We start from the raw sequence: 13,560 nt of genomic DNA, 5'->3' as shown, positions 1-13,560 counted from the left end.
TATTCTAATTAACATTTGTTTTGTTTCATTACCTTCGCTTTAAAATTTATTTGTCACTTAAATTCCACAAAATGGACGCAAGATAAAATAATAATAATAATAATAATAATAATAATAATAATAATAATAATAATAATAATAATAATAATAATAATAATAATAACACCTTTGGTCTTCACTACAACCGGCGGAATGGGCAATGAATGCTTGAGATACCATAGCCGATTAGCGGAGCTGATTGCTATCAAGAAAGGGGAGCAATATGCCAAAACCATGTCATGGATCAGGAGCCGAATTTCATTCGCACTGTTAAGATCTGCACTCGTCTGTCTTAGAGGTTCTAGGACATTACGAAGAATTCAACGTGACATCAAGAACGCGGACATTGACATTGAAACTGCAGAAGGGGCCATTTGAGAGATGCGTATTTTGTTTATTTTTTTTTTCTTTTTATCAAGTGGAACTGATTTTAAAATGCCGAATTTAATTTTTTTAAAAAACTTCATGACATTTGTTTGTTTTTCTTTTTCTTTACAAAAACATTGTTGCTTAAAAATATTATCCTTTTTTAATCGAAATGTAAATAACAATTTGTGTGGAATATTTTAATAAAGAATTTTCATATTATTTTTATAATAATAATAATAATAATAATAATAATAATAATAATAGCTCTGTGGCATTTGTTAAAACTTATCGGCTTGGATTGACTGCAAGATTTCAGGTAGCGGTAAATAAATGTTATCTGTGAAGATACAGGATCCGTGGATTTCTTAACTCGTGAATTTATGCTTATGCTATTGTATCTCGCTGCGGGAAGATTGCTAGCCTCCCACGCAGACGTCCTTAGCTAGGGGTTCGTCACGCTTTTCCTTCCCCACAAACGGAAGGAAACGCGAGGGGAAGGAAACGCTTGACGAACCCCTAAGGACGTCTGCGTCCTTAGCTAGGGGTTGGTCACGCGTTTCCTTCTCCACAAACGGAAGGAAACGCGAGGGGAAGGAAACGCGTGACGAACCCCTAAGGACGTCTGCGTCCTTAGCTAGGGGTTCGTCACGCGTTTCCTTCCCCACAAACGGAAGAAACGCGAAACGCGTGACAAACCCCTTAGGACGTCTGCGTGGGAGGCTAGAAGATTGCTGGAAGTTTGTAATCACGGATATGAGTGTCTAACAGATCCTCGTCTTTACAACGGCTCGCTTTCGAGAGCTATAGTGCTATAGCTTGTTGCGCTGTCTTTTAGTTCTCTGAGTTGCTTTTTATCTGAAAAACAGCTATTGTGTTCTTAGAGCTGACATGTACCTCCATTATTTTGTGGCTTAGCTTGCATCTGCAGCAGATATTTAAAGCTAAGACAGGCAACTGTCTTGTGAGTCTCTAGGATGCTAGCGAAAAATGAAGGTATTCTGGCTCCTAAGCCCCTGGGGAGGGGGATTTGGCGTGACCTTTATGCCCTATTCCCAGGGGATTTAAAAAGTTTTTGTTTGATCGTTAAAACAAATCCCCGGGGGTGTCCCGGGGGTCAACCCCCGGGAAAGCCGATGATAAGGGCATAACATAACGAGCCCAGACCCGTGTCCGCAAGTTATGTAAATAATTCATGAAAACAAAAATGAAATCTTCAATGATAACAATAATAAATGAATAAATAAAAAAGGTGAGTGTACAACTGAACACCAACTTGAAAACTACATTTATTTGCGCGTGCAAGGCACATTTGAACGCGCTTTATAAACGTCCTCAGAGCCTTCTGTTTTGTTTGGACTGTTCTCCAAAATTCCGCATTCGACAGAACACGCATCATTAGCCAGCCCGCAACAATTGCACGAGAGCAGTACTCAAGAAATCAATGAACAATATCATTAACTACCTAAATAATTACAACACAACTCGGAAACCCGTAATGAAATGACCCCTTTAAATGTGGTCAATAAGTTTGCCCCTCTAGACAGGAGAATATTGATCAATGATGTCAGTAGCCTAAGCGTGGGTGAAAGAAGTGGTTTTCTCCGTATTTCCGTGAGTAATTAACAACCGCGCTCTACGACTGAAGCTTTAAGGTGCTGCCATCACCAAGCCAATAAAAGAGTGGCTGTATTCCTTTGTTTCGAAGACGGGAATAGGTCGCAATACATCAACACTGCTAACTACAACTTAGAGAAAAGAACATGCCATTGGCTATCTTCGGTGCATGAACGGTACCCAATTCACGAGCGGTCACGAACAATAAATTACATTAATTGTTTTGCAGGCTTTGTTCTGGCAACCACTGATAGTTTAGTCTTTATTTGTATCTAAATAATGTATTTTTTTATCGTTTTCGTAATTTTCACTAATGGCCTGAAAGATTCGTGGCTCATCTGCAACCAATAATTTTCTGTGAACAGGTCCCTGGTTTTTGTAAGACAAATCAATTAAGTATTAAAACTCTGAAGCACATATTTGTTTTCCCTTTATGAGTCATCATCATATAAAATCAAATTACTTGCAGAAAGTTTGAAAAATATTCAAGGAAAGTCAAAGAATTTTGCCGACTTGTTAATTTCAATCTAAAAAACAACAATGATATACTGAACATTACGGAGGTCAACGTCAGCAAATGTAAGAACTCTAACAATGCTTAGTGAACCTCTTTGTGTTGAGGTCACGAATTTTAAGACCTCTTCCTTCCTGCTTGATTGATTTTTCCGCTTTCTTCGTGATTAGAAACGTTTATAAGCGAAGCATTTGCTAATCAGTGCAAAGAGACAATTGAGGCGAGGATACCTACAGGTCAGCTAAGAGGTAAATATTCTTCCTTTTGCTTGCCTAAAATATATAGATATTTTTTAATGTAAGCCAGTGCAGGGCGAACTTTTTTAATCTATCAAGGCAACTGAGGTGGCCGAATAGCTGTCCTATTTTTGTAGGCAATCTCAACCTTATATCATATATCTTATACTTTTTCTTTGGGTACCATCCTCCTAGATGGTCTGCTTGTCCATCTTAGGAGTATAACTTAACGATGAAATCGTCGTTAACCGACCTTTTCCAATACCAGAACGTAGGGTGCGTTTTTTTGGGAAAATCCGAAAACGGATTTGTAATCTCACAGCTCATTCGGATCATGCCGCATCAAAGGATCCGACGAATCCACTCTGGACAAAGATTCGTCGCTTACTTTGATACGCCACGATCTGAATGATCTGAGATCACGAATCCGTTTTCGGATGCTCCCAAAAAACGTACCCGTAGTTTTCGTCTGAGACAAGCTTGGACAAACCTGAACCGTTCGTCCTGTGATGCTACTCGTAGTTCGTGAAATACCGTCGTACCAAGGTGATGGACACAGAATACTCAAACATGTAATCAATGAGAAGCAGAGCCAGATAAGCAAAACACCGTTTGTCGAAAATGCGTCTCCCGGCGGTGGAAAGACAAGTAGTCTCCTGACTAGTTGTGTAGTTTCGGGTGATTTGTTTCTTTCCTCAGCGAGGTCGACTTACACTTGAGAGTGCTCTTACAGCAGTGCTCAGTTTAGATAGCCAAGTTGCAAGTCGTTAACCCAGCGTAAAGTTGATGTCAGTTTATGCTACTTTGAGATTCTTCATTAGAACTCTATGCATTAATAAATACTTTGGTCTATTCGATTTTATTCTTTTTATTTACTCATTATTTATCATGATGCTTACGATCATTTCGCATTTTGTAGTCTGTTTGAATGCAAGATGGCAAAATCCGTTTGCCATAGTCGTTGTTTAAGGCAATAAGAATTATTTTCCTTAAATAACCATGCATGACGAGATATCGAGCGATCAGTGCGCCTATTTTAGTTGATTACCATTTTTCCGCTTTCAGTAATGACATTGTACTGACGTTCCCATTAAAAAATCATCATATCCTTTGGGAAAATTAATAATATTGAAGTAGGTGTTGTGCTAAAAGAGTCACGCATTTGGATATTAAAATGTAGCACGTAAGGTTGCTTTCTGCATGAATGAATGAATGAATGAATGAATGAATGAATGAATGAATGAATGAATGAATGAATGAATGAATGAATGAATGAATGAATGAATGAATGAATGAATGAATGAATGAATGAATGAATGAATGAACGAATGAATTTCAAACCAACACACTGAAACACTGAGTACATTTGTACTCGGATCTCGATTGGTTAACTAATTGTGGAATAAGCTAAGATCAATACAAGACCCATACATTCCAACAAGGTTTGGATGACATTTAATTTAATACTTCGCTGATATCAATAGAGTAGGGGGAGGGGAGGGCAACGATGTAATCAGCATCAAAAACTCATGTGTCTCACACATTTCTTTTAATTTTCTCGAGTTTTTGGAGACCTTGCTGAAAACACGAAGCATGCACGTGCATCATTAGTTTTTGAAAAGGTTTCTCAATCGGCGGACATAGTAAGAAAATACTTATCACTGAAAATGCGTTGCTAATCCTCAAGTTTCTTTAAGGTTTCCAGTAGCCGGCGTTGCTAAGATCTGCTTTTCCCCCAAAGTCACAAACAAGGCAAAACTATTTATGAATTGGTAGCCGTCATCCGTCATCCGTTTTTCAAACCATTCTGAGATTCGCAGAACGTATGCGCAGTAGGATGCACCGTCCTTAATGTGGTTAATAAGTTTGCCCCTCTAAACAGGAGAATATTGATCAATGATGTCAGAAGCCTAAGCGTGGGTGAAAGAAGTGGTCCGCTCAGTGTTTAATTGCGTGAGTAATTAACAACTGCACTCTACGACTGAAGCTTTAACGTGCTGCCATCACCAAGCTAATAAAAGTGTGGCTGTATTCTCTTGTTTCGAACACAAGAAGAGGTCGCAATAGATCAACACTGCTAACTACAACTTAGTAAAAAGAACATCCTTATAGCTATCTTCGGTGCATGAACGGTACGCAATTCACGAGCGGTCACGAACAAATGACATTAGTTGTTTTGTGGGCTTTGTTCTGGCAACCACTGATATTTTAGTCTTTATTTGTATCTAAATAATATATTTTTTTAATCGTTTTCGTAATTTTCACTAATTGCCTGAAAGATTCGTAGCTCATCTGCAACCAATGATTTTCTGTGGACAGGTCTTTGGCTTTTGTAAGACAATAAATTAAAAATAATATTAAAACTCTGAAGCCCATATTCTCTGTAACGGTTTCGCTATGCTCCGGGTTATTTAAAACAGCCATGAAGTGAAGAACCATTATTTGTTTTCCCTGTATGTGTCATCATCATATCAAATCAAAATTCATTCGCGATTAAGAAAGTTTGAAAAAAATTCACGGAAAGTCAAGGAATTTTGCCGACCTGCATAAAATACGGTTCAAGCCGCAAATTAAGGTTTCTCTAAAAAAACAACCGCGATTCTATTATATTGAGGTCACGAGTTTAAAGACCTTTTTCTTCCCGCTTGATTGATTTTTCCGTTTTCTTCGTGATTAGAAATGTTCATAAGCGAAGCATTTGCTAATCAGTTAGACTTTCTCAAAGTCGCTCGCTTGCTTCTCTCGCTCGCTGGAGCTCTGACGATCGCGCTTCGTGCTCTCTAAGCTCGACTTGTAAGCAAGTCAACTAATCAGTGCAAAGAGAAAATTGAGGCGCGGGTACCTACAGGTCAGCTAAGAGGTAAATATTCTTCCTTTTGCTTGCCTAAAATATATAAATATTTTTTAATGTAAGCCAGGGCAGGGCGAACTTTTTTAATCTATCAAGGCAACTGAGATGGCCGAGTAGTTGTCCTATTTTTGTAGGCAATCTCAACCTTATACCATATATCTTATACTTTTCTTTGGGTACCATCCTCCTAGATGGTCTGCTTGTCCATCTTAGGAGTATAACTTAACGATGAAATCGTCGTTAACCGACCTTTTCCAATACCAGAACGTAGGGTGCGTTTTTTTTGGGAAAATCCAAAAACGGATTTGTAATCTCACAGCTCATTCGGATCATGCCGCATCAGAGGATCCGACGAATCCACTCTGGACAAGGATTCGCCGCTTCCTTTGATACGCCATGATCTGAATGATCTGAGATCACAAATCCGTTTTCGGATGCTCCCAAAAAAATGTACCCGTAGTTTTCGTCTGAGACAAGCTTGGACAAACCTGAACCGTTCGTCCTGTACATGTGATGCCACTCGTAGTTCGTGAAATACCGTCTTACCAAGGTGATGGACACAGAATACTCAAACGTGTCAATCTGTGAGAAGCAGAGCCAGATAAGCAAAACACCGTTTGCCGAAAATGCGTCTCCTGGCGGTGGAAAGACAAATAGTCTCCTGACTAGTTGTGTAGTTTCGGGTGATTTGTTTCTTTCCTCAGCGAGGTCGACTTACACTTGAGAGTGCTCTTACAGCAGTGCTCAGTTTAGATAGCCAAGTTTCCAGTCGTTAACCCGGCGTGAAGTTGATGTCAGTTTATGCTACTTTGAGATTCTTCATTAACACTCTATGCATTAATAAATACTTTGGTCTATTCGATTTTATTCTTTTTATTTACTCATTATTTATCATGATGCTTACGATCATTTCGCATTTTGTAGTCTGTTTGAATGCAAAATGGTAAAATCCGTTTGAATAGTCGCTATTTAAGGCAATTATTTTCCTTAAATAACCATGCATGACGAGATATCGAGTGATAAGTGCGCCTATTTTAGTTGATTACCATTTTTCCGCTTTCAGTAATGACGTTGTACTGACGTATCCATTGACAAAATCATTATATCCTTAGGGAAAATAAATAATATTGAAGTTCGTGTTATGTTAAAGGAGTCATACATTTGGATATTAAAATTTAGCACGCTATGAATGAATGAATGAATGAATGAATGAATGAATGAATTTCAAACCAACACACTGAAACACTGAGTACATTCGTACTCGGATCTCGATTGGTTAACTAATTGTGGAATAAGCTAAGACCAATACAAGACCAATACATTCCAACAAGGTTTGGATGACATTTAGTTTAATACTTCGCTGATATCAATAGAGTAGGGGGAGGGGAGGGCGACGATGTAATTATCATAAAAAACTTATGTTCCTCACACTTTTCTTTTAATTTTCTTTCTATCAACGGTGCATGAACGGTACTCAATTCACGAGCAGTCAAGAAAAATAAATGACATTAATTGTTTTGTGGGCTTTGTTCTGGCAACCACTGATATTTTAGTCTTTATTTGTATAAAAAAATAGATTTTTTTATCGTTTTCGTAATTTTCACTAATGGCCTGAAAGATTCGTAGCTCATCTGCAACCAATGATTTTCTGTGGACAGGTCCCTGGTTTTTGTAAGACAAATCAATTAAAATATTAAAACTCTGAAGCACATATTCTCTGTTTCGCTATGGTCCGGGTTATTCAAAATAGCCATGAAGTGAAGAACCAATATTTGTTTTCCCTGTATGTGTCATCGTCATATAAAATACTTGCGATTAAGAAAGTTTAAAAAAAATTCAAGGAAAGTCAAGGTCGACTTGCACGCATATAATACGATACAAGCCACAAATGAAAGGTTTCTCTGAAAAAAAAACAGCAACGATTGTATTATATTGAGGTCACGAGTTTAAAGACCTTTTTCTTCCCGCTTGATTGATTTTTCCGTTTTCTTCGTGATTAGAAATGTTTATAAGCGAAGCATTTGCTAATCAGTGCAAAGAGAAAATTGAGGCGCGGGTACCTACAGGTCAGCTAAAAGGTAAACATTCTTCCTTTTGCTTGCCTAAAATATATAGATATTTTTAATGTAAGCCAGTGTAGGGCGAACTTGTTTAATCTGTCAAGGCAACTGAGGTGGCCGAATAGTTGTCCTATTTTTGTAGGCAATCTCAACTTTATACCACATACCTTATGCTTTTCTTTGGGCATCTTCCTCCTAGATGGTCTGCTTGTCGATCTCGGAGCTTAGGAGTATAACTTAACGAAGACATCGTCGGTAACCGACCTTTTCCAATACCAGAACGTAGGCTGGGTTTTTTTGGGAAATTGTAATCTCACAGATCATTCGGATCATGCCGCATCAAAGGATCCGACGAATCCACTCTGGACAAAGATTCGTCGCTTACTTTGATGCGGCATGATCCCAATGATCTGAGATCACAAATCCGTTTTCGGATGCTCCCAAAAAAAACGTACCCGTAGTTTTCGTCTGAGACAAGCTTGGACAAACCTGAACCGTTCGTCCGGTGATGCTACTCGTAGTTCGTGAAATACCGTCGTACCAATTGCAAAGGTGATTGGACAAATACTCAAACATAATCAGTGAGAAGCAGAGACAGATAAGCAAAACACTGTTTGCCGAAAATGCGCCTCCGGTGGAAAGACAAGCAGTCTCCTGACTTGTTGTGTAGTTTCGGGTGATTTGTTTCTTTCCTTAGCGAGGTTGACTTACACTTGAGAGGTGTAAAGCACTGGATGTCCATCTCCCTCATTAGTCATTTCATTTGCCTTACAGCAGTGCTCAGCTCAGATAGCCAAGTTGCCAGTCGTTAACCCGACGTAAAGTTGATGTCAGTTTATCCTACTTTGAGATTCTTCATTAGCACTCTATCCATTAATAAATACTTTGGTCCATTCGATTTTATTCTTCTTGTTTACTCATTATTTATCACGATGCTTACGATCATTTCGCATTTTGTGGTCTGTTTGAATGCAAGATGGTAGAATCCGTTCGGAAAGTCGTTGTTTAAGGCAATTTTTTTCTTAATTATATAAATAACCATGCATGGCGAGATATCGAGCAATAAGTGCGCCTATTTTATTTGATTACCATTTTTCCGCTTTCAGTAATGACGTTGTACTGACGTTTCCATTAAAATAAATAATATTGAAGTACGTGTTGTGCTAAAAGAGTCACGCATTTAGATATTAAAATGTAGCACGTAAGGTTGCTTTCTGCATGAATGAATGAATGAATGAATGAATGAATGAATGAATGAATGAATGATAGAATGAATAAATGAATGAGTGAGTGAGTGAGTGAGTGAGTGAGTGAATGAGTGAATGAGTGAATGAGTGAATGAGCGAATGAGTGAATGAGTGAATGAGTGAATGAGTGAATGAGTGAATGAGTGAATGAATGAATGAATGAATGAATGAATGAATGAATGAATGAATGAATGAATGAATGAATGAATGAATGAATGAATGAATGAATGAATGAATGAATGAATGAATGAATGAATGAATGAATGAATGAATGAATGAATGAATGAATGAATGAATGAATGAATGAATGAATGAATGAATGAATGAGTGAATGAATTTCAAACCAACACACTGAAACACTGAGTACATTCGTACTCGGATCTCGATTGGTTAACTAATTGTGGAATAAGCTAAGACCAATACAAGACCCATACATTCCAACAAGGTTTGGATGACATTTAGTTTAATACTTCACTGATATCAATAGAGTAGGGGGAGGGAGGGCGACGATGTAATCAGCATCGAAAACTCATGTGTCTCACACTTTTCTTTTAATTTTCTCGAGTTTTTGGAGACCTTGCTGAAAACACGAAGCATGCACGTGCATCATTAGTTTTTGAAAAGGTTTCTCAATCGGCGGACATAGTAAGAAAAAAACTTATCTCTGAAAATGCGTTGCTACTCTCAAGTTTCTTTTAGGTTCCCAGTAGCCGGTGTTGCTAAGATCTGCTTTTCTCCCAAAGTCACAAACAAGGCAAAACTGTTTGTGAATTACTAGCCGTCATCCGTTTCTCAAACCATCCTGAGATTCGCAGAACGTATGCGCAGACGAGAGAATGCACCGTCCTTAAACATTCAATTTTGTTTTCTTTTGTTTAATAAGCACGTAGCTGCAAGTATGGTGAAAATTAAATCAGTGGTTTTCATAAGGCTCGGGAAATTATTAGAATTTTGACAAAACGCGTGAAATTATTTCCTAATTTCACTCATCATCATACCCATACTAAGTATTTGCGAATATAGAAAGTGAGATCGCAAATTTTAAGCTGTTCCATGAAATAATGTTATGTTCATCTTTACTGTAGAGCAGAGAAAAATATCTCAAATCCCCGACCACAATCGAACACATGACCCCCAAACGCCAGAGCTTTGCTACTGAATGCTCCCGGTGGACTACAAGCACACTGCTAGTCTCGGTCGACGTCATTAAGATGTATAACCAACTTAGCACTTTTCTGGTTAAATATTCCATAATTGGAGAATAACCAGGAGTCCTAATGTTGTCTTGTGTCAATTATAAACGATTGGACAACCGAACGTGAGTTGTTTTGAAAGGCTGAAGTTATTTTTGTTTTTTGCAGATGAAGTCTTCAATTTTCCTCATTGTCTTGTACATGTGGACCATTTTGCAGTGGAACACTGCTCATGCTTGTGGCAATTGTCACGAAAAGATTGTAAGTAAAACCGGATAATAGCGGTGTTTTCCCTCCACATAAATACATTTTACACCATAGACCTTTGATTAAATAACCCGCGTTCGGATTCACCGTCGTTATGTGGCCTCTCCGTAACATTGCATTAACCCTTTAACTGGCCAATTCCTTGGACTCTTTCCTCCAATTTTCTGGAAGCAGACGACCAAAAGGGTTGTCCTATATAAAGGTCTTCCTAGAAATGTTTGCTGCTCTAAGATACCGAGGACCCAAGTTCTATTGCGACGTCCCAATTTTAACCGTTGCTGTTTTGATAGCAAGCACGCAAAATCTCCAATCGGTAGATATTCGGTTTACAAAAAATCGCTAAATCTTGCTGATTTAGTGATATTTTCTTTTCCCCATGACGCGTACTCTTACCATATTTGAGGGGCATGGTATAAAGGCTCATATAAAATGGCCGCAAAACCAATCAAAACTCCGGAACTGCGTCAGTGACGATTAATAATATATACCTAGACTTTCACTCAACAAAACGAGCACTGTGATTGGTTGATTTTTTGTCACGTGCCCCTGATCAAATAAAAATGTATCCCAACCGGGATACAATTCCTCAGTTGTTGCCCTCTCAGATCTTTGTTTTGCTGTGATTGCTGAAGGAAAAGTCTAAATATATAACAAAGCACTTAATGTATGGTCCCTCGTCCTGACGTTTCCCGAGACGAAACATCAGGGATGAGTTGCATAAAACTTAACGGCGGGCATAAATGCTATCATCAGACGTTAAAATATTGAATGTGACTGGGCTGAGGGTCTGGCGTTAGCAGTTACGCCCGACGTTAAATTTTATGCATCTCACCCCAGGACTCTTGGGAAACAAAACTAACTGTTTCTCTCGGAACCATACATTAAGTGTATATTTTGGTAGATATTCAACTCTCCTCGATTATCAACTACAATCCACCTCTCCTTCTGTGAATAATTTGAAGTATAAATAATCCCTCAAGGGACGCTTTGTTGTCATGAAACGCCGTAAATGTTCAAGATAATTTTCAGTGGAGGATTTATATGAGAAACAAGACGCATATGTGCGTGAACTTGGGCTTCTTTCCTGGCATATCCAGCTGTAAACGCCAGAAAGTTGACATGATAAAATCTCAGTTGTCATTTGTCGATTGTTTTACAGCTCAAGCATAGTACAAGCAAGTATATTGTAAGCAATGTATATTCCTGGTCTAAATTTGCATCTATCTGGCCAACAGGATTTAGCAAAGCGGGCAGGGATATCTTGTGTTGGCTTCATCCCCCCCCCCCCCCCCCTCGCAAAAGTTTTTGTTTTTTGAAAAAAGGGAATTCTGATTGAAATTGGTGTTTCGTGGGAATTTCTCTTTGTCAGTATGTTTAACCCATTAATCGATGAAATTTGTCTCGCGTCACATAGGCAAAATTTGATCCGTCTCGAGTGCATGTGTTTGTTTACGCCAGATTACGCAGTTGTCACGTTTTGTCAATTAAACTAGAAAGAAAAACAGACAGAATGCTTTCCTAAAGGAAAAATTTATTCAGAAAAGTCTTTGTTTACGCCTAAGAAAGAAACGCTTATAATTCTAAATGCCAAACGAGACCCGGACGCGAAAGCGATTTAAGGAACTACCAGTCCATTTCGAAGTGAAATTTATCAACCCGTGCGTGGCACGTTTTTCAAATTTTCGCAAAAACTGCAGTTCAGAATATAAAGATTCGATCAATTAGAATAGTATTTCAGTACAAATTCACGATCAAACGTGTAATTTTTCGTTGAATTCCCAGAAGTACTCAAAAATCTCGTAGAAAGTCCGTGGCCTCAATAAGGATTTGAGATGTCCGCGCTCCGCTAACTCGTCGCCTGGATAAATCAACAATTTGTACTCAAGCACAGTTTCTTCGCCGTTATTTCTCGGATTTCCGCTATCGAAACTGTTGAGTATTCCTTAGTAGTTCTTCTTTCGATGTACCACTTCGAAAAGTTGTGTTTTCCTTCGGAAAACGCGAAAATCAGCGACTAAATAAATGCCCGACCCTTGCAAACCCATGCAGCGACAAGATAACCTGCGCATGCGTTTTAAGGGCCAGACGGCGATGAGGAAAAAAAAAAAAAACGAAGGGCAATTTTCAACTCGGTCTCCCTGTGGGAAGCCCAAGTAATAATTCTTCAAAAGTCCTTCTCGTTTTTGTGGCACGCCTGTCTTTTTATATTTCATAACGTGTAACACAGCCTGCCACTGACCAGAAAAAATGGTAAAATCACATTCATTTATAATTCTAACAAGCGTTGGTTTCTTTCTTACAGTTTCCGAGGAGCTGTAACCGCCTGCTGCCTAACTCAGTGAGTGGCGTGTATAAGATCCAACCACTAGGACCTTATTATGACCCCATTGAAGTGTACTGTGAGATGGCAATCGAAGGCGGTTACTTCACCTTCCTTCCTCGAAGCCTCACTACACGACCAAAAGCCCAGGCTATTGTCAACGCCCTCTTCAGGGACAGGAAAAACGTTTTGCTCAAGTTGCAGAAAAAGAGCGATCGTAGTGAGTCATACACCCTGATCCAGCCTCACCCATCTTTCGCCAACACTGATTTTGGAGTGTTGGTGAACAGCTTCTCTGGGTACACTACACCACAGAACGCCTTCATGAAAGATTACATCTTCCTTGGGATCATTCCAGCATCAGCTGCTCGAAGTAAGAGTGTTCAAGGCTTCAAATCCAACGGACACACAATCCAGTTCAGAAATTGCGACTCAAATCCCAACAGCTTGTTTGCGTTCATGCCAAATCACAAACTCCAAGCTCCAAGTGGTTACCATCCCAACTTGGTTTATGAAAGTCGTGGTGTGGCGGTGGACTGGCGTAGGCAGGCCAAACCTATCACCAGCCCTGATCGCATGATGCCAAACGAATTCTTCTTCCTGACGGAGCTGCACTTTGGAGGCTGTGGCTGCTACACTTCCAGCAACCGATGGACCGATGGGTACCATGCCACTGCCATTGGAATTCGCTAAGAACTCAGTTTTTCATTTCCCGCTTGTTAGTGAATGTAGATCGTACCCGATATTCAGTGTAACTACTTGTTTCTACTTCGTGTTTTTTTTTATCAAACATGTTTAGGTTCTTGACCTATTACTGTCAGTACGCTACTTACTGTCAATACGTCACGTA

General features: G+C 39.1%; 1 protein-coding gene across 3 annotated transcripts in view; it reads left to right on the top strand.

The window, feature by feature from the left end:
- Positions 1–2,756: 2,756 nt before the first annotated feature.
- LOC146456580 (uncharacterized) overlaps positions 2,757–13,560 on the top strand; it is a 12,376-nt gene continuing 1,572 nt past the window's right edge. The window contains exons 1-3 of one of the 3 annotated variants that reach the window (XM_085093105.1): positions 2,757–2,784; positions 10,292–10,384; positions 12,693–13,560. The exon at positions 12,693–13,560 is cut by the window's right edge and continues 1,572 nt beyond it. In XM_085093105.1, coding sequence (XP_084949231.1) covers positions 10,292–10,384; positions 12,693–13,403 — 804 coding nt within the window. In that variant the 5' untranslated portion in view covers positions 2,757–2,784 and the 3' untranslated portion in view covers positions 13,404–13,560. Of the gene's footprint in view, positions 2,785–5,475; positions 5,633–7,598; positions 7,702–10,291; positions 10,385–12,692 lie in introns of those variants that run through there. The other 2 variants (XM_085093104.1, XM_085093103.1) reach the window with 2 other exon arrangements.

The sequence above is a fragment of the Pavona decussata genome, unplaced genomic scaffold (genome assembly GCF_977016875.1).
Source record: "Pavona decussata unplaced genomic scaffold, jaPavDecu1.1 SCAFFOLD_254, whole genome shotgun sequence".
NCBI classification, from domain to species: Eukaryota; Metazoa; Cnidaria; class Anthozoa; order Scleractinia; family Agariciidae; genus Pavona; species Pavona decussata.
Note: the sequence above shows the minus strand (reverse complement) of the source record. Positions and strands in the feature narration are given on the sequence as shown.